Source organism: Penaeus chinensis, chromosome 14, assembly GCF_019202785.1.
Source record: "Penaeus chinensis breed Huanghai No. 1 chromosome 14, ASM1920278v2, whole genome shotgun sequence".
NCBI lineage: Eukaryota > Metazoa > Arthropoda > Malacostraca > Decapoda > Penaeidae > Penaeus > Penaeus chinensis.
Window position 1 is genome coordinate 23,521,249 of NC_061832.1, and position 22,500 is coordinate 23,543,748.

At 38.5% G+C, this 22,500-nt stretch overlaps 2 protein-coding genes across 2 annotated transcripts in view; one reads left to right on the plus strand and one right to left on the minus strand.

Moving 5' to 3' along the window:
* Positions 1-6,815, plus strand: part of LOC125032085 (exostosin-1-like) — a 322,812-nt gene extending 315,997 nt beyond the window's left edge. The window contains exons 2-8 of the mRNA XM_047623065.1: positions 2,238-2,439; positions 2,558-2,677; positions 3,378-3,529; positions 3,689-3,794; positions 4,191-4,463; positions 4,782-5,029; positions 5,434-6,815. Of these exons, the coding sequence (XP_047479021.1) occupies positions 2,238-2,439; positions 2,558-2,677; positions 3,378-3,529; positions 3,689-3,794; positions 4,191-4,463; positions 4,782-5,029; positions 5,434-5,614 (1,282 nt within the window). The 3' untranslated portion in view covers positions 5,615-6,815. The remainder of the gene's footprint in view (positions 1-2,237; positions 2,440-2,557; positions 2,678-3,377; positions 3,530-3,688; positions 3,795-4,190; positions 4,464-4,781; positions 5,030-5,433) is intronic.
* A 13,029-nt stretch (positions 6,816-19,844) lies between these two features.
* Positions 19,845-21,332, minus strand: LOC125032397 (cuticle protein 18.6-like). The gene is made up of 3 exons (XM_047623493.1): positions 21,149-21,332; positions 20,483-20,560; positions 19,845-20,327 (listed from the first exon to the last, which is right to left on the minus strand). Exons 1-3 carry the CDS (start codon positions 21,158-21,160, stop codon positions 19,845-19,847), a joined length of 573 nt encoding a protein of 190 aa, XP_047479449.1. The 5' UTR covers positions 21,161-21,332.
* Between the last annotated feature and the right edge of the window lie 1,168 nt (positions 21,333-22,500).

Below are 22,500 nucleotides of genomic sequence, written 5' to 3' on the forward strand. Positions count from 1 at the left end.
AGGAAACAGGCAGGCAGACAGGCTGACTGACTGACTGACTGCGTGAGCGCTGGTTAAGCGCTGCGCTCAGTTTCATGCACGATTGTCCTTGGATTTGGATTTCGCTCGTTGATATTTGTCTACTCCCCCCCCCCCCTCTTTCTCTCTTTTCCGCTCGCCCTCTTCTTTTCAGAACGTGTGTTTTTCTGCACGACTGCCCGCACTGGAATAGCTTATCACAGCAGGAGAGTCGGGCACCACGTCCAGAGATTATTTACCATCTCCGCCCACTTTTTTTCCATTCGCTGGGCGCGGGGCAGCTGTGGCGGCGAGTAAAGTTACAAGGGCTGTGGGATCCGCGGCTCGCGTGGCACCGCTGAATGGGGCGTAGCGGTCTTTTGCCGTGGGGGGCGATGGTGGGGGGGGGGGGGGGGCACACGACCGCAAGGTGGCAGACAGCCGGGGAGGAGGAGGTGGGCAGGGAAGCTGGCAGAAGTTCAGGCAGACGACCAGACGAAGTATAAGCAGATGGATTGATTGGTAGATACAGGTGCTAGAAAGACGGTCAAATAGACAGATTGGCAATTACTCACATATACAGGGAAGGAACAGACAGATAGGACATGCAGTTCGGTACATAGACAAACAGACATATAGGGAAGCAGCAGGAAGACAGGCAGACAAGCAAAAAAGCAGAAACAACCAAACATGCAGTCAGGCAGCTGTGCAAGCATGAGTACCGAGAGATAAGAGAACTTGCCATCCCTTGCTTGTTCAACTTCTGACCGAGTGACCGGTCGAGGCAAGAGCAAGGTGACCGGAGCTCGAACCGGACAACGCGGTGCCGGCTGCCGTAGTGGGCGGCGACGGTGCGTACTACAGGGCACGATCCCCGGGGAGGAGGGAGGAGGGGTACGCTTGCTGTTTGTTTGAATAGTGTTAACGTTAATTTAGTCCGTTTAGTTTACGCTTATGTAATTGTTGCGTGTATGTTGGACTCCCGCCTTCTAGTCTATAGTGTTTTTTTTGTGTTAGGTTTAGGGGGGGGGGGGACTGGCTCTTTTATGGAGGGCGGCCACGATGGGCGTCGCCATGGGAAGTTCACTCGCGCCGGGTCTAGCGAGCCGGGACGTTGCTACTTATTTAAGGGCTAATTTCCTCTCGCTCCTGCCGGGATCGTCGCCTCAACGGAAGCGGAGGCTTAGGACCGTGCTTGCTCGCGGAGCCGGGGCGAAGACAGAGTGTCAGGTCGCGTCATCCACGTAGGAAGGAGGCTGAGGCAGACGGTGTGCGGCGCCCACGCTCCGTCCGGACCTCGGCCGGACTCGCCCTCGTCACTGCCAGCCCCTATCTCGGGCGACATCGTGGATTCGAGTAAAGCAGGGGCAAGGACGCGAGGAATCGGGACCGCCACACGCACACATTTCTCTTGCAGGACGGGAACACTGTATCGATGTCAGAGGCAATCAGGATGATGTATTGGGCGATATCGACAGGAGAACGGGAGTCGTATAAGGTTTGAGTCTCCCCTGCTGATAGCCACACTTGGCTGCGTTTTCTTTGTTGGTCCCGAACTCGATTTCTGTTATCCTTGATGGATGCCTCCCCCCCCTCCCCCCTCCAAGCCCTGTATGGGCCTGGCAGCGGTTGCTTCCTCTGGTCGACACGGGATCAAACTGTAAACCAAGAAAAAAATGTTTAAAGCAGACAGAGGAGGTTAAGAAGGTCCAAATTTGACTGCATGGGCAAAATGTTTAATATTACGTCGGTAGGGCTTTCGTTTGTGCTTGAGGAGAAAGCTTGGCCGAATAAATAGATAAAACCGTTGAGCCACTCAAAAGCGACTTTAGAGCGACCTTTAGCATGCGGTTTATTGTGAGCGTCGTTTCTCTATTTTTGCCGTCTTGCACTGTGTGCCTTTTGACCACTCTTTATTCTAGCTGCATTGCCTTTGATATCCCGTACACGTTCAGATTTATGGCTTTTAATGTAAAATGACTTTTACGAAAACTGGGATGTAAATAAAACTCCTCAAATATATAATGTACTTGATATCAAGTCGACACCGCCTTGTGTGAAAGGTCAAATTGTTATTTTTGCGCTCCAGTTGCGACAAATATACTCTTTGTTGTTAACTATGAGCCTGTCCGCTAATGTCATGCTTGCCATTATTATGTATTATCTACTATTATTTTATGATTAACATTATTTTGTACCCTTGAGCAAAGAAAAGGTGCTAACGCGTCGCCCATTTTCAGATATGACTACGAGGTGCTCCTACGGAACTCGACCTTCTGCCTGGTGCCCCGCGGACGCCGCCTCGGCTCCTTCAGGTTCCTGGAGGTGCTGCAAGCCGGCTGTGTGCCCGTCCTGCTGGCCAATGGCTGGGAGCTGCCCTTCAGCGAGGTCATCGACTGGAGCCGGTCCGCCCTCTGGGCCGACGAAAGGCTCCTGCTGCAGGTGAGGATGCGGCGCCTCGGGTGCTCAGAGGCAGCCCGTGTTTTTCTCATAATTGCATGCGAATAAATTGCCGAGGTTTTGTCCGTTCCCGAGACTGAAAAGAGTTTTCCCGGCGCAGGTCCCCGACATGGTCCGCTCCATCAACGCCTCCCAGATCCTGCAGATGAGGCAGCAGACGCAGCTCATGTGGAACCAGTACTTCTCTTCCATCCAGAAGATCGTCTTTTCTACGCTAGAGGTACGTGGCGCCGGGCAGAGGATGTCACGTGATTAAGACTGGTATTCATTTTTGCACATGCGTACTTTTTATATCGCTTGTTTGCATTAATGCTGTGCAGAAGTTCAGAAGAGTTCAAACGTGGAATATCAAATATAACTCCTTTATCATTACAAACACATGTGTTCATAGTCGCTGCTCACTCACGCACACTCACACACGCGCACGCACATGTACACACACACACGTAAACACACGTACACGCACGTACACACACACACGCACACGCACACGCACACGCACACGCACACGCACACGCACACGCACACGCACACACACACACACACACACACACACACACACACACACACACACACACACACACACACACACACACACACACACACACACACACACACACACACACACACACACACACACACACACACACACACACACACACACACACACACACACACACGCACACACGCTCACTCACTCACTCACTCACTCACTCACTCACTCACTCACTCACTCACTCACTCACTCACTCACTCACTCACTCACTCACTCGCTCACTCGCTCACTCGCTCATCCCCCCCCCCCCCCACACACACACACATACACACACAAATAATTTTAAAAATAATAATAAATAAACACGTACACATACACATGCACATCCCTACCACATGACCTGACTGAGGATCTGGACTTGCAGATAGTTGCAGATAGGGTAAGGAGGCACAGGGCGAGGTCTCTGGCCGTGTGGAACTCCTCCCCGGGGGCTCTGGCTGTCAACCTCACCTTCTCAGACTACTTGCCGCATTTCCCTTTCTACTTAACGTCGCTGGGCATAAGTCCTAGTCCAAGGTAAGTCGTGGGCTTTGATAAATATTTGATAGTTTCTGTTGTTTCTAATTTTCTCTTTTTCTTTTCTTTTTTTCGGAATATTTTGGATGGTCTTGAGGGAGATTGTGGGTTTGTCTGTGATGGAGATCTTGGTGACCATTTTGGGTTTCGTTATTTCAGGTACACGGCAGTCATCTCAGTCACGCACGGGGGCACAGGTCTAACCCAGACCACACCTTTGTACAAACTGGTCAAGAATATTGCCCGCAGCAAGTTTGTGGAAAAGGTAAGGCTTCTTTATTATCAGGTAAAGCCAGTGTATCATGAATATACCCCAAAGTAATAACAGGAGAAAGGACCAGCCTGAGTAATGCTCATTGTTTCACTGTTATTTTGTAGGGTTTGAAACATTTTCCAAGTTGCTGCAGTAATCAGGACCTCTTGTAAGGGAAAGACAATTGTAAAGGCTAAAAGTACAGACAGTAATATGTAATGTGTATACATACATACATACATATATATATATATATATATATATATATATATATATATATATATATATATATAATGTATATATGCATGTATGTATGAATGATTTGTGTGTGTATGTACACATGATTTGTGTGTATTTGTTTAAAACTGCAATAGTTTTATGCAATTTAGTGTTTTTTCTTTACTTCAGATAATTGTGGTGTGGACCAGTAGCCAGGCGCCCCCCACGGAGAACCGAATACCTGGAGGAAGTGTCCCAGTGCACATAGTGGTGCCCCCCGACCGCTCAATCTCAGCCCGTCATCAGCCTCATCCACTCATCACAACTGATGCAGTTTTCTCACTGGATGAGGATGTTACGTTAACCACTGATGAACTGGACTTTGCCTTTACCGTTTGGCGGACTTTCCCTGAGCGGATTGTTGGCTATCCTGCCCGATCTCACCACTGGGATGATGCCAAGGTAAGGAAAAGACTAAGAATTGGATTTGGAATAACATACAGCATATATAGAGCTAGTGTTATTTTACTGATTTGGGGCTGTGGGAAAGGTTTTAGTGATAATATTGATTTTGTATCTCTGTAAGTTCGTATTAGTTTTGTTATATATGTCGTGTGTGTGTGTGTGTGTGTAAATTGAAGTTGGTAAACTGAGAAGGGCCTTAGTCCTGACTCACTTATACATATATTTGTGGTTATATTAAGAATATTAAGACAGCTGTCCATGTTTTTTCCAATTTAAATTAAAAGTAAATTTTATTCCAATTTACTCACTTCTCAGGCTGGCTGGAGCTACACCAGCAGATGGACCAATTCGTACTCAATGGTGCTGACTGGAGCAGCGGTCTATCACCGTTACTGGCAACACGTGTACACTCACCAGTCAGCATCCGGTCTCCTCTCCACTGTATCCACTACTAAGAATTGTGATGATATACTCATGAATTTCCTTGTGTCAGCTGTGATCCGCCGCCCGCCCATCAAGCTCACCCAGCGGAAGCAATACAAGGACTATTCCTCCGAAGCAAGGTGTGTGTCGTGGAAGGGATAAATGAATGGGGAAATATCTTAATATGTAGACATTCTAGGAGCGTTGCTTTGTCACGTACGGGAAATTTGGTTGTTTTCCTAGGATTCAAGGAATTGAGTATTTTGTTGAAGTCTTAAACAGCTGCTCAGGATGTTCATTCATGATTAATAAATTATTGTTGTATAAAAAAGATATTCATTCTCATTCATACCTTTTCTATAACTGATGGATAGATGTAGATATAGGTATATATATGAATATACATTTATTGATGTATTTCTTTATTTTTATTTTTATTTCTTAAAGATATTTGTCGAGTAATATTTACTTTTTCTTGAAATTTGTTGTTTTCCCTGATTCAAGAAACATCATTTCATATTGCATTTCTTCCCTCTGCTTCCAGATGGGTGTGGACGGACCCCAGTCACTTCCACCAGCGCAGCGTCTGCCTGAACACATTTGCTTCTTTATTAGGTCATATTCCACTAAAACATTCTAACTTACGCCTCGATCCTGTACTCTTCAAGGACAAGGTATCCATGCAAAGGAAAAAATACAGACAGATTGAAAAAATAGGAAGCTAACAATAGTAGCTAATTAGGGAATACTCGGTATTTATATTGTTAATATTGTGCATTTCTTTTTTTACTTTTTTTCAAGTGTCACTTATAAGAGGTCATAAAAAAGGTGTCTAGTTAAAACAGTGTGACTAAACTTTTCATTATCAATTTCCTTAGCTTTGCATAGACTTTTATGATACTTTGTTACCATTTAATTTTTTTTAATCAGTGTGATAGCTAGGGGAAGTTGTTCAATGCAATGTTCATGAGTTAGTGTTAATGTTAGAAGTTAAAAGTAGATTCATGGACTGAGCTCTGGTGCCCCAGAAAATAATATGCTCTTTAAAAGAGCTTTGATCCATTCAGTTTTGGAATGTATATCTATGAACTTGACTGCAAGTAAGGATAGCATAGGACATATCAAATGTGTGATATGGGTGAAGCTTGTTATTATTTTATACATGTTAATATTTAGGTTTTCACAACAATAATTTGTCACAAAATGAATACTGTAATCATGCAATGTATCATATCATTATTATATTTGGCAAACTTTTAAGAAAATATTATTGAATTACTTCGTCTGATTAAGCAGACCAGTCTAATGTGAGTCAGTAGACATTTGTCTATTTTTAATTTGTCTCAATATTTGGTGGAATAGTCATGTTTTATGTAGAGGGAGTCACTCATATTTAATGGTGCCATTTTATTTTAGCTGCATTTGTTATTATTAATAAAGATTAGTCATAGTGATTTTTAAGTTTCAGTCAGAAAATTGTGCTCGTTTAATTTCTTGGTTCATTATTGCATACAAGAAGGAGTTGGAGCAAAATACATTGTGGCTTAGTGGAGGATACATGGCATTCCTCATATACAACTGGTGGCTTCCAGCGACCATCTTCCAGACCATACGTTTAAAGTAACCTGGCGTGCCTATATCTCACACTAAAGCGGACAGGTCAGATGTGTCGTGCAGTGGTCTCTGCTCCAGTCTTTCTAAAAGTTCCTGTAAACTGGTAGAGTAGATGAGCTGAGCCTTGGGGTAATGGATTCTTGAAGATGAGTCGTGATTGAACTCGAGAAAGCCATGTGGTAGAGACTGTTATTACTATTATCATGATCATTATTTATGATTATTATTATTATTATTATTATTATTATTATTATTATTATTAATACTTTTATTATTATTATTATTATTGTTATTAGTGTTATCAGTATGTTTTTATTATTATTATCATTATTATTATTATTATTATTATTATTATTATTATTATTATTATTATTATTACTATTATGATTAGTCTCATTATCATTATTATTATTATATTTTACTTTTACATTTTCTCAGGTACTGTATGTAGGAAGAAAAAAGTTATTTATTAAGGAATTTCTTAGTGGGAACATGAGAAATAAGCTAGTAGAGGACTATTCACTTGCTCTTCCAGTGCAGTTTTAGACTGAGAAGTAAAAAGTATGATACAGACAATAACAGTGAAGTTCTCCCAGGAAACACAAGTCAATAGACAGAATACTCATAAAAAACCAAGATGCTAGAGGTGCTTTGATGTACATATAAGCTGGGTTTGCAACAACCCAAATGTCATGTATATCCTGTCTTAGGAACTATGTTTTTATAGTAAAAGATAAAAAAAAAAAACTAAATTATAGAGCAACCATTATGTAGTCAATGTGTACTGAAGTACTTTTATATTTTTTAACATCATCCCATAGATGAAAAAAAAAAAAAAATATGGGGGATTGTACGCAAGCCAATCCTCCAACATCAGACCCTCTCACTAGATACTTACTTTTATATGTAAAAAGATTTTCCTGTTTTTATACATTATACATTTTTGTGTTCAAATAAGTGAGTGAATATAGATGTGATAAGAGCTCCTGTTGAGTGAATGTAAGAATGCAAGAAATTTGATGAGTGCAGATTCACATTAGCAGGTGGGTGTTGTGGATAGAGACAATTTTCTGACTTGTGTTCTATGATTTCCTTTAGAATTGTTTTCTTTTTGAAACTGAGTAAAATGCTGCTATGTGGTATGAAAATTAAATATGCTGCATTCTGAATGAAAGACTCCCATTGTCAGTCATGCTGTATTTAACACACCTTTGACAACTCAGGTATGTCTAAGCAGCTTACAGAAGAGTTGTATTCATATGGTTGAAGAGAAGAACATATCACTATATTTTCTCTTTGTATTAGTGTGATTGTTTCAACTGTTTACCAATGAAGGTACATTTTCTCACTTGCAAATAGCTGAAATCAAGGCCTAAACTGTAGTAGGTAGTAATAACTGCTTGTTTAGGAAATGCATTGAATTGAATGAACAGTTTTTATCATCATAATTTGTAGGCTATGGAACTAACTGTCTGCTCTGAACTTTTTTGCCACACTTGTAAAAAATTGTAATGCGTGATGTGGCTTCAGAAAAACAAACATTGAGAAGGTAGTGCCATGTGCCGAGGAAATGCTGATATAATGAAACTGTGTAGTAAATGGATTTTTATTATAATACAGTGTGATAATTCTATCAAAGATACACAGACACTTCAAAATAATCTGAGTGTTCATACTGCAGGTTCAGGTGGGGCTCTGTATTGTAATATTTATGGTGGACACATTCTGTTGAAAAAAGAAAAAGAAAAAAAGAAAAAAAATGTTCTTTGACTAAAAACATGACACTAGATATAATTTAATTGTGATAAAGCTCTCTTTTTTATGAAATGCCAGTTTAAGAATTAATAACTGTAATAACATTTCAACTGTCCTTTGTAAAACTAAATTTAAACATCTTATTTTAGGAAAAATACCCTCACGGATTTGCTAGCATTTTTCCATTAGATTTGCAATGTCCACATTCACTGACATGGTTTTGAAGTGGTTTTGTTTATGTGTTTATTACTACAAGCTTGAGTTACCATGGCTGTATACCAAAAAAAGAAGAAGAAAAAAGGCATTGAGGTATGGGTTGGGAGTGAATGGCATGAAATGTTCCAGAAATGCATTTAATTCATGATTATTCCTGTGAAATATATTTTCAGAGTTACTGTTGTCCACACGTAAATGGTTAATATAGGGTGTATTTTTATAGTTAGAAGATTCCTCATAGTTCATGATGTAAATATTGTACAGAAAATATTGTCCGTTCTGCTCTATGGCCCCATGTAAGATCAGGAAATTGATTGAGTGAATGTCCTTTGCTTTTATTCTCTCTCTTTTTTTTAAAGATGTGGATGGTTCTTACTTTCATAATTTTCACCAGTAAAAAAAGGTCTTGTCATAATCATTTCATCAGGGGAAGGATGAGATATATATTAGTTTTCTATATGTACATAGTATATGTTGCATGTCTCAGTGTTCTCCTTGGACAATCCCTACTTATGAAATTTTGTTATATTTTGAATGGATGCATTGTATATTGTGTTTTAGAAGAACCAGCCTCGGACAAGTGCTACAAGAGATACTCATTTGCATCACAAGAACATTATGTCATGCTAGAAACGTTCTAAGCAGTGACACTTCAGGTGAAGATTCTCTATAGGGATTTATGTTGCTTGTAGAGTCTTCTGTTCACCTTTTGGTTATGTAATGAGACAACCAGTTAGAAGTTATGGAACAGATACAAGTTCAGGTACCCAAGTTTTTTTTTACTGAAATAAATGTTATAGTGTGTGTGTGTGTGTGTGTGTGTGTGTGTGTGTGTGTGTGTGTGTGTGTGTGTGTGTGTGTGTGTGTGTGTGAGTGAGAGAGTGTACACATATGTATGTTTGTACACATATGTATTTTTGTACATATGTATATTTGTACACATGTATATTTGTACACATATGTATATTTATACACATATGTATATTTATACACATGTATGTATGTTTATATGTATGTGTGTGTGTGTGTGTGTGTGTGTGTGTGTGTGTGTGTGTGTGTGTGTGTGTGTGTGTGTGTGTGTGTGTGTGTGTGTGTGTGCGGGTGTGCGTGCATGCGTGTGCGCGGGTGTGCGCGTGTCTGTGCATACGTGCGTGCATGTGTGCATATATGTATGTATATATATTATATATGTATGTATATATATTATATATGTATATGTATTATATATATCATATACATATATACATATGTATAATTTTTTTTCTTTTCTTTTTTCATCCTTTTTCTTTTTTATTACTAAAATCATGATATTAATGCGGGGGGGATAGGCAGCTGGTTGTGAATACAGCTGTGTAAGGAACATATTGGTTTTATAAAGTAGGATTAAGTGGTTTACTTGTCTCTGAAAAACACAGACTCTAATCTGCTGTCAAAGTGCTCTGTTTAGTCAGTCTTTTTTCAATGGAATTGGCTACTGTATGTTTTTTGTTAAGTGTGCTTGTTTCTCCCTAGGTTCAATGTGTTCAGAAGGGAAATTTATGAGAGAGCCAGAGGGAGGGAATTTCACGAATTGAATAGTTCTCAGCCCATTTGTTAAAAGTTTTGATGTTATTGAATATCTGCTATAAGGCTGTCTCATAAAAAAAAAAATAATAATAAAGAAACAGAAGATAAATATCTAGTAAACAAGTAGTACAGACTATGTAGTTTTGGTCTTGACAGCATTTTAGTGAATGCACTGAGGCCTGTAACCACTACCTATTTTTTAATTTGTGCCCAATATTGTATAGGACTTATTGTGTGAATTAACTAGGGAAATTGATTCATATGTGCACATTAAAAATAATAGATTTAATTAAGACCAAATGGAGAACACAGTGTAATATTTATACAGTGTTAACAGGATTCATTAGCCTGATATCTTCAACTTATTTTAATAATACAAGGATTAGGTTAACCCTCAAAATATGGTCAAGAACAGCATTGTATTGGCAATGACTTTTTATTAAAAGGACACAATAATATACTCATCCTTGTCATAATTTTTTGTCTTCATTATGAGGTTTTGATTATCATTTCATTTTCTGAAGTCTCTGTGATGTGCATGTTCTTACACACCCTTCACCTTAATCTTCAGTTGACAGTCGTAAGTTTTAGTGGCATCCCAGTGTCGTAATGAACCAGCCTATTTCCCGAGTTTCCGCTGATAATTTCTAACTCCTTTTTATTTCAGAAAGTAACCTTAATATATTGCATGCTTTTCTGGTGGGAATCCCTATCCTTTTTGTAGTCTTTCCTTTGTCTTTTGTTATGGGTTGTTTTTGTTTGGACATAAGATCCTTTCTGTGAATGGCTTGATATTAACCTAGCATAATAGTGTCGTAGGAAATTATTATCCTTTTTGAATGAATGGGAATTCAACTATTCCATTAAGTGTGTCTGGGGAATGTCTCTCATAGTGCGAAAATGCCAATTGACGATAGGGATAACATTTTTTTGTACATATTTTGTACCCAAGCTTGTACAGGTGCATTCCTCAGCAATAAATATAAAGGTGGATTTGGTGGTTTATATTATTCCCACATAAAGGACATTGAATTGTTTATAAATGGAAAGTAATTTAATTGTTAAAATGGAAAACTGAAAGACTTTTGGGCTCCTCAGTTCTCAATTCTTTGAGAAAGGCTTTCCAAAGATTACTATGAAAAAGATGTGAAGAATACTAGTTTATCATTTTTCATAGAATATATAATTTCACATAATCTAGCAATTATAATTAAAGTAAAACCTTTGATTTGTGGAAGTGCAATGAGTCACAGTTTGGCATCTCATTTTTTATTATTCAGATTTTTTTCAAAACTTTGTTTAGTCTACAATTATATATATGTTTACATATGTCAATTTTACAATAAGCATAGACCAAACTAAAAGTGGGTGACTTTAAACTTTGATAGTCTCTTCATGTGGCAGATTTTAAAAATTTAACATTTTTATCAAATAAGAAAACATATTTTTGTCTTATTTTTCACTTTGAGAAACAGTGCAACGACTGAAAAAAAAAAATTATTGTTTTTTATCTTTCTGATTCTAATAAGAATATTAACATCTTAATCTGTTAAAAATACAACCAGAATGAAGACAGAAAACAACTTACGCAATTGTATACATGGTAAAAAATACATGTAATCTGTATTTCTATGATTTAATTTTCTCCCCATACGAATTTGTATATGGCCATTCACTTTGTATGCAATGATAATTTAGCATTCATTTTTTTATATAAAATTTCGTTTTCGTTCTTCTGAAAGAAATTTAGGATGAAGAAAATTTGCAAGAGGCAATAATTTTTAGGATAATATTTCCTTCCCCCCAGGTGGAAACATTGGTGATAAAAGGATCTATTTAATAACTTCCAGATTCAGAGATGCGGCTCGATTGTCAGGGGATTGCAACTTGCACCGTTCTCTGGTGCGCAGGACTAGGTCACTGTTGAGAAGGGATAAGGAACAGTTTATCAGTAATCTTGCAGAGGAGGTCGAAAGCCATTTCCTAGTAAATGACCTTTGTCCTGCCTACCAAGCCCTGAGAAAGCTGAACTCCAAGCCCTCCTCACAGACGACTGCAGTCCGCTCAGTAAGTGGCCTAATAATCTCAGATCCTGATGGGGTGCCTGTGCGTTGGGCTGAGTATTTTGAGCAGTTGTATCAGGTTGATCCACCAACAGTTAACTTAGATGTGGGTAACGTTGAGATTCCTCTACCATACCCACCCATCAGCGAGGATCAGCGAGGATCGCGGGGGCGATCTCCAAGCTGAAGAGTGGTAAAGCAGCAGGTGTTTGTGGCATCCCAGCTGAATTGTTAAAGGCTGGTGGAGTCCTATGGCAAGGGGCTTGCATGCATTCCTGTCTGCCATCTGGCAGACTGGTACCATTCCCCCTGACCTGCTGAGGGGTTAGGTCATCCCTCTCTGGAAGGGGAAAGGGGATGGCTGGGACTGCAGCAATCACCGAGGCATTACACTACTCAGTGTACCAGGCAAGGTACTCGCGCACATCCTACTGAGACGTATCAGAGACCACCAGCTGAGGCACCAAAGGCCGGAGCAATCTGGATTCACTCCTGGCAAGTACACAATAGACCGCATCCTGGCGCTTCGAGTCATTGTAGAGCGCCGTCGTGAGTTCGGACGTGGGCTGCTCGCAGCCTACATCGACCTCAAGAAGGCGTTTGATACGGTGCATCACGAATCACTCTGGGAGATCCTGAGGCTAAGAGGAATTCCAACAAGGATTGTTGGATTAATAGCAAACCTGTATACAGGCACTGAAAGTGCTATAAAGTGTGATGGGGGCCTGTCGAGCTTCTTCCCTGTTAGTTCAGGTGTGAGGCAAGGCTGTGTTCTTGCACCAACACTTTTCAACACTTGCATGGATTGGATACTGGGTAGAGCTACTGTCCAAAGTCACTGTAGAGCAACTCTGGGTAATATCAAGGTTACAGACCTTGACTTTGCTGATGATGTTGCCATTCTATCTGAATCTCTGGAAACCCTAGTGGAGGCTCTTGATGCATTTAGCAATGAAGCGAAGCCCCTGGGGCTAGAGGTCTCCTGTAACAAGACCAAGATCCAGGATTTTTGGGGCCTACTAGGAGACCCTGTGCAGTCGGTACGTGCTTGCGGTGAAAATATCGAAGTCAAAGAGAGCTTTATATACCTCGGTAGTGCAGCTCACGACTCTGGGCTGTCAGACCAGGAAGTCAATAGACGGATTGGCCTGGCAGCAGGGGTCATGAAATCTCTCGACAAGAGTATTTGGACATGCCGGTACCTGTGCAGGAGGACCAAGCTACGTATTTTCAAGGCCCTGATACTGCCAGTTTTACTATATGGTAGTGAAACTTGGACGCTATCTTGTGCTCTGGAATCTCGTCTTGATTTGCCTTTTGTAACAGATCCTTGCGCCGGATCATGGGGTACAGTTGGCGGGACCATGTGTCCAACCAACGGCTGCACCGTGAGACCGGTACAGGACCTGTTACTCGCACAATCCGTGATCGCCAACTTGATTCCCGCAGGATGACCCTGCCCATCAAGTTGTCTCTGTCCGTGACAACCCTGGGTGGAGTAGGCCTATGGGGGCTTGGGCAGATCGATCAAACCTGTCGTGAGGAACTAGAGATGGGCCGGGCCCCTGCCTGGCGGCTCGCCATGAGGGACCCTCGTAGGTGGAAGCAAAGGGTAAATGCGGTTATGCGCCCCTGGCAGCGTTAGCTCCCAAATGATGATGATGATTCAGAAGTGGACCGTCTCAAATACTGACCAGTCAGTTGGATCGGATAAAGCGCTGCTGAATTTCCTTTGGCAGGTTACGAAAAACATGTAAAGAAGCAACCCCTACTTGGGGAGAATAAGTATGGTGACCTGCACATGCAAATTGAAATCAACTCATATCAAATACAGTTCATCTGAGTTTGGGAGCGTCCAGATAGACAATGACCACTTCAGATTACGAAACAGACCTGCGGTAGAAATATACATTTTCGAAGGTGCTACCTCTAGTGTTGTTGGCCAAGAACCTTGATTCATTAAAGAAAAGAACGATATCAAAGCCAGACGTGCGCTGAAGGGAGCTTGGCGGTTTTGTAGGGATATGATGCATCGATGATCAACTATACTAATTTCGTAACCGTCTCTTGTCCTTGAACAACATTGATTTCTTTACCTGCTTTTCGACATTTCCCAATATTTTATATACCTAAGGCTCTGAGTAGAGAGAGAGAGAGAGAGAGAGAGAGAGAGAGAGAGAGAGAGAGAGAGAGAGAGAGAGAGAGAGAGAGAGAGAGAGAGAGAGAGAGAGAGAGAGAGAGAGAAAGAGAGAGAGAAAGAAAAGGAGGGTTGGAAGGGATTAGAGTTTTCTTCCGATATTTTTGCTTTTAAATTGCTTATTTTTTTATGAATCCATCCAGTATTATTTCTGTCGCATTAAAATACTTCATAACACGGCGAAAATCAGTATGCTCGTTTTTACCTTGATAAGCCTCCTACGATGACTACTGACAGTCATGACAGTCCGCGCGTTGCTCTGGGGGTATCTGAGAGCTGACCTCTTATTTTTGTTTGCCTCGATATGGTAGGTTCAGGTATTGACACCTAGGATGAAACTAGTTTTGTGTTGTGTTTACCTTCGCACGTTGAGGGATCCAGGATCGAGGCCAGAGTTTGTCTCTTTGGCTCCGGGAAAAGTTAACAGGTGTTTGTTGACACTTGCTCGTGTTTGGCGGTTCACGAGTGTTCTCTAAGGAGATAACGTCCCCCTCTCGAGGTCAGAGGTCACTCAGGTCGGCAGCTATGCAGAAAGGCAGCAACAGGCCACTTGATTATAACCTTAGTTCTTCAATTGTTGGTTCCGGTTGGTCGACTCGGTAGCTGTTTCGTTGAAAAGAATACTTTTTTGACAATGCACTATAATAATAATAACAATAATCATAATAATAATAGAATAAGAAATATATTTAGATTTTATAATTCGATTCGTATTTAAAAGATTTTTTTATACATCGTCTGAAAACTAATTAAAAAAAAAAACTTTTGAATACGAATCAAATTATAAAATCTAAATATATTTTCTATTTTATTATTATTAATATTATTATTGTTATTATTATTAATATTATTATTGTTATTATTATTAATATTATTATTGTTATTATTATTAATATTATTATTGTTATTATTATTAATATTATTATTATTATTATTATTATTTTAGAATGTTGACGCCGATGCTTTTACAAGTGGCCGGGCCCCAACGGGTCAATTCGTAGGCCGCACTTGACTTTACCATTTTTTGAATATTTGGGATTTCTCTTGATAGTAGAATATTTCCTTTTACATTGTCTTTCCTGATTCGTTGTCTTTCTTCTCGTTTCTCTTATCTTTGGTAAATATTTTTTGTTTCCTACGTCTTTTCAAATATCTTTTGTGGCGAGAATAATACTTGCGTTAGAGTTGATAGATTATTTAGATTTTATAATTCGATTCGTATTTAAAAGGATGTTTTTATATACATCGGCTGACAACTAATTCAAGCAATGATGCACATGCAAGAAAATCCCGGATAATGAGATTTGTCTTATTCATTGCTGTTAGGACAAAGAACTCTTCCTGTTGGGGTGAGTAGAAAGGTGGGGTGAGTAGTTCCGTCCATCCTTTATCTACTATATATATATTTGTGTATATGAATGGTAAAATACTCTTCCGTGTAGAGACTATGGCATTAGGAGGAGAATTGCTTCAACGTTATAAAATATATAGTTAATCATCAACCAACAGATTGAAAGGGACAACTAATTAGTTACTGGCACTGCTCTTTCAAGTAATCCGACACCATTTACAAGTAGATATAGGGGATACCTCGGTTTACTATCTGATCTTTATCCTGATTGGTCAATCTGCCTTCAAAAAATCCAGCAAGTGTAATTTCTGTACGTTATCCAAGTATCCCGAATTTTAGGAAAACTATCCTCTACATCTCATTTAGAGTAACTAATACAATCATGTGAGCAAGGACTTTCGTTGTAAGAGCAAGGATCCCCTTATGTAAACCAATAAGAGAACCGACCCAAATTAATGGGGGGGGGGGGGATGTTCAACATTAGCAATCCTGAAAGATCTTGACCTGAGGTTTCCCTCCTCGAAGTCCAGAGCTTGTTGATGTTGTCTAAAAGGTATTGCAATTGCTAGGAAAGTGGCGAAGGGACAGTAGACACAAACAGCTGCAGATTCTGAGGACCTGAAAGATATAGCAAATTATTGAAAAATACGAATCTAAAATTAATTAGGATTGTATACTAAATACTAAAGCGTAATGTTGAAAATATAGACGTGGACATGACAAATTCTCAAAAAGTATATACCCGTATAGCAAACGGCAAAGTGTATTGCATATATACTTTATTACACATTTGCGTCTTGGAAAAATATAGAGTTATACCCTGTTATAAAATGTATATAATTCACCAAAATACTAAACAGCAAATCAGTATAAGATAAATAATTTCTTACGCAGACATTACAGTTTACCAGTGTTGATGGTGTAAAAGACGGGGAACATTTCAAGTATACGTATACAACATTGCAATTTATAAACGTAGTAAGAGGAGGCAAATCACACAATCTTGTATAGGTTCCAACACTAAAACTTATAAACATAGGAAGAGCAGAGAACAAGAACAGACATCTTGTCAAATTTAGAAAATAAATGCAAATAAAAACGACTCGATGCATCACATAATATGGATTAATTGGTTGCTTTAAATGCCTTCCTCCCACGCTTAAATTTACCCCCACCACTAACACATTCGAAGTTTTTTTTTCCCGAGAAGCAGAGGCTGAGGCAGAGGGAGAGGCAGGAGGAGAGGAAGAACCAGAAGAGCGCCTAGAGAGGGGGCGGGAGAGCCAAGCGCTCGGACGAGAGAAGGAGGAGAGGAAGAGGAGGCGGGAGATGGAGGAGGAGAAGGAGAGGAAGTACAAGGAGATGGAGGAGAGGATGAACCGAGGGAAGGACAAGAAGAAGCTCAGAGGGAAGAGCTAATAATGAGGCATGATCGTTGAAATCTAACACATTTTGTTCCAATAATGAACCCATTTATACCCCTTTCGCCAAAATACTTTACCATAATGATCTTTGATATCTTTTTGCGTGGTGTTATACATCGTTTGATAACATTATAACATCAAAACTTAACATAATCATATAAAATTCCTTCATATAACATTGCACTTAAGGAAACTTTGCATGAGCCGTCTATTTTCCGTTTGTGTTATTGTTGTTATTGTTATTATTATGGTTGTTGTTGTTATTATTGTTATCATTATTATTATTATTATTATTATTATTATTATTATTATTACTATTATTATAATTATCATCAATATTATTGTTATTATTATTATCATTATCATTATCTATATCATTATTATTATTATTATTATTGTTATTATTTAATTTGTCTATTTATTTATATCAAAAACTGTTCACGAGATTACTTTTCAGTTGACTTTACATACATGAGCGTTTTACACAATATCCTCTGTGCTGAATATATTAAATAATATTAACAAGAGTATACTTTCCAGTATATCTTCATAACTAAAGACATCGAGAACTTAAAGCAAAAGGTTGAATATAATGTAACATCCACAAACTTGATGTCCGATTATATTGAGAATGAAATATTGCTTATCATGAAATGCAAAAATATAATTCTGTAATACTTACTGTTCAGACATACTTAAACGTTTACGATCGTAAATATAACTCCGGGAAAGGAATGCTTGTTGGGTGGTAAACATCAACCAGCTGATTTCAACGCACTATGTTTCCCTAATGATGAATGGAAAAATGTTATCAACTCTGGAAGAATCGTAAAATAACGCTCACTTTTTTTTTTTTTTTTTTTTTTTTTTTTACAGAACCTTTTTTGCTTTATATAGGTTTTGCATTTAACTTAATCTGTTTATTCTACTTTTAGTCGCTTTTAGTTAGTCTGGACTTGGGTTTTGCAGACATTTCAAGGAAAGTTTTTGAAAATCTTGAATTCCAGTTGAGGCAATTTGTCAGCGCCGTCACTGCATATACATATAATGTTTTATAAATTTACGATCTGATGAAAATCACGTGGAACGGTTGAGGGATTGGAAAGAAAATTAGGCTCAGTTGTATGCAAAGCCATGTTTCTGCTATTGTGAAGACGAACAGACGAATTCCCAGTGCTGGAATTAGCACGGGGTACGAGGGGAGAATTATCATGTATACATACATTATAAATCTTTGCAGTTTTTAGCCGTCATTTATCTTGACTTATTCTAATAGAAATATGTACAATGATATGGTATAGAGGATTATAATGTTCATAATTGTATTTGTTTGCACTTTCAGGAACCGAGAAAAGTTAATAGCTCAACAGTCACTGGTTGTCCAAAAATCACTTTTTGTCCTCATATGTTGTTTGTTTGTAATGGCTTGAAAATTGAACTTCATTTTCTCTCTTTGGTCGCATTGCCTGGAGGTATCTATCAAGTTCCTATTCATTTCTTGTTAGTTTCATAGCGTCAAGTAAATATTTTCCATAGATATGACACATTTCTAAATAAAACAACTCTTACTCATGGGTCTGCAGAAATATTGCGTATGCTGGAATTGTCCAGAAATTTGTATATATAATTGTATATACACCCATACATACACACATACACACATACGCACGCGCACGCACACACACACACACACACACACACACACACACACACACACACACACACACACACACACACACACACACACACATATATATATATATATATATATATATATTCACAAATATATAAGTATATATGTATATATAGTATTTAGGTATGTGTATATGCATACATACATACATACACATACACACACACACACACACACACACACACACACACGCATATATATTTGTATATATACATAAATATGAATATATATATATATATATATATACATATACATGTATATATACACACATATACATACATAGATACATATGTGTGTGTATATATATGTGTGTATATATACATATATATATATATATATATATATATATATATATATATACACACACATATGTGTGTGTATATATGTGCGTATATATACATATATATATATATATGTATATATACACACATATATATACACACACATATGTATCTATGTATGTATATATGTGTGTATATATACATGTATATGTATATATATATATTCATATTTATGTATATATACAAATATACGTATATTTATGTATATATACAAATATACGTATATATATGTGCATATAGATATGTATATATATGTGCATATAGATATGTATATATATATGTGCATATAGATATGTATATATATATATATATATATATATGTGCATATAGATATGTATATATATATATATGTGCATATAGATATGTATATATATGCGTATATGTTTATATTTGTATATGTATGTGTATATGGTTATATATGTGTATAATATGTATATATATATGTATATGTATATATATGTATATGTATATATATGTGTATATATATATATTGCGTTTTTGGGTGTGTCTGTAAATATATAAACACATACATTCACACATATATGCATATTTGATATTGTGCATTTACTGTATGTAGAGGGCACAGGAAAATAATGATGATGAAGTTTTGAACAGACTAATGAATTTTGAAATGACATGAACAATAAACATGTTTCAAATTTACTTTGTAAATATATACAGCGCACAGACCAAAGGATTACAGTGACATCATATCCCATGACCAGCAGTGCCATCTCAAGGGCTCGCCAAGGCAGCTGGCAGCGAAAGCGTCCTCGAGGGAGCGAGCGACTCCTCGGGGCTCTCGAGGGGCGCGGAGTCGAGTCTCAGCCGAGCGGGCTCCTGCTGCGGGGCCGAGGGAGCCTGGTAGAGCGGCAGAGGCAGGTAGCCCAGCGACCGCTCGGAGTCCCTTGCAGGCGGGGCTGGGGCGGCGGTGGTGGGCGCAGAGGCTTGGGGCGGAGCGTAGAGGTTGTACGCCGTAGGGCTGCCCTGATTCGAGGGCGTGAGGGGCTCGGGGAACCTGGCCTCGCCTTCGTAAGTGACCTGGGCAACGTAGCCATTCTCGTCGGCCGTGTAGGTGACCCTCTGGACGCGGCCGTCGGGGAGGGCCACACGGTACTGCCCCGTCGTCCTCAAGCCGTCGTGGGACTCCTGATGGCCGAAGTTGCTGCCGCTGAGGTCATCCTGGATGCCGTACGCGAAGGCATAAACTTTCGGTGTCTGAAAAAGCAAAACAAGAGATTTTATTTCACTGTACGTACTTTGTGTGAAAAAGCCCTCTCGCGTCACAGTGGAGACCGTTCTGATTAATGGTTATATTCACATTTAGCGTCTTTTTCCTAACAGGTCGTCTACCCTTGTACTGGTGCTCTTACCTCGGGCACCTGCGCGTTTGGAAGGTACAGTGGCGTGGCGTTCCCGAAGGCGACGCAGACGAAAGCGACCAACAGCACCTGAAGAAAGAGAATTGAGCATGAAATGCAAGGCCACGCGCAGAGTCAGCATGCGACACTGGATTACATAATCCATGATATTGTTATTACTGAAGCCATGAACCCACATGTATTATATACATTTGATATGTGGCACCCTTGCAGTAAGCTTACACTCACATACATAAATATGTAAGCATGTGCGGGCGTATGTGTGCATATATATACATACATATATATATATATATATGAAAGGAAAACCGCCACAGTAAGAAAATAAAATAAAATTGAAATGTAACGTTTCGAACTCTTCACGAGTTCCTCTTCAGACGAATGATAAACCATTTTGGTTTATCATTCGTCTGAAGAGGAACTCGTGAAGAGTTCGAAACGTTACATTTCAATTTTATTTTATTTTCTTACTGTGGCGGTTTTCCTTTCATATTTGTGTACACGTTACTGTGTTTGTCTTTGTGTCAATATATATATATATATATATATATATATATATGTGTGTGTGTGTGTGTGTGTGTGTGTGTGTGTTGTGTGTGTGTATGTGAGTGTGTGTTGAGTAAAATATATGTAACTTAACGTATTGCTTGTACGAACCTTAGCGTTCATTTTGATCCTGGGACTGAGAGCGAGGCGGGTGCAGAGGGATGTGCTGTCCCTCGGGTGTCCTCCTCTTTATATACCCTACAAGCGAGCTGTCCTTTCGCGCGTGACGTCATTACGCCGTTAATTGGGAAAGTGGAGAGAAAGTACAGGTAAGTAAGTACAGCCAACTAAGCTATATTTCCCACCGGAAAAATATATATATTTTTTCATGGATTAAATCCTTTTATCGTACACACAAAAGTAAAGTACAGCAATTGGGAAGAAATGAGTATTAATTTAAAAAAAAAATATCAGATTAAATGCAATGGCTGCTCTCTTTGGAGAAAACACACACACACACACACACACACACACACACACACACACACACATATATATATATATATATATATATATATATACATACATATGTATATATACATATTATATATATATATATACATATATATATATATATATATATATATATATACGCACACAAAAATACACATGTGTGTGTGTGTGTGTGTGTGTGTGTGTGTGTGTGTACATATATATATATATATATATATATATACATATATATATATATATATGTATGTATATATATCTATATATGCAAATATTTATATATATATAATATATATTATATATATGTACGTATATATGTATGTGTTTATATATGTATATACATGTACACATATATATATATATATATACTCACACACATACACAAACACACACACACACACACACACACACACACACACACACACACACACACACACACACACACACACACACACACACACACATATATATATATATATATATATATATATATAAAATATATATATATATATTAAATATATATATATATATATATATATGTATATATGTGTGTGTGTGTGAAAAAGAAAAGAGTCACAAACAATATCATAACGATTCGAACGCTTCACGAGTTCCTATGCAGACGAGTAATTAACCGAAATGGATACATGGAGAGAATTTTGTGGTAGAGAGACAGATCGAACAAGAGCTGAATCAGGTCTCAGGAGGAGGGTGAAGGTCTAGTATTTTTCTTTCATAAGTATTTGCTGTTTTATGAATTAATTTAGCGCTTATTCAGTTAAGCTGGTGACCTTCATCACGTAAATGAACGAAACACGCATTTGATTCTCTGGCGTATCTAACATCACGCTTATGCTCATTATTTCTTTTTTCGAAAGCTCTACCGGTTTCGCCTATGGAAAACTTTACACGGCATATTGTAAATACCTTACACGGCATATTGTAAATACCTTACACGGCATATTGTAAATACCTTACACGGCATATTGTAAATACCTTACACGGCATATTGT

Coding starts and splice junctions, on each gene's coding strand:
- LOC125032397 (XM_047623493.1), bottom strand. Junction 20,328..20,482: donor CAAACGCGCAGGTGCCCGAG/GTAAGAGCACCA, acceptor TTGCTTTTTCAG/ACACCGAAAGTTTATGCCTT.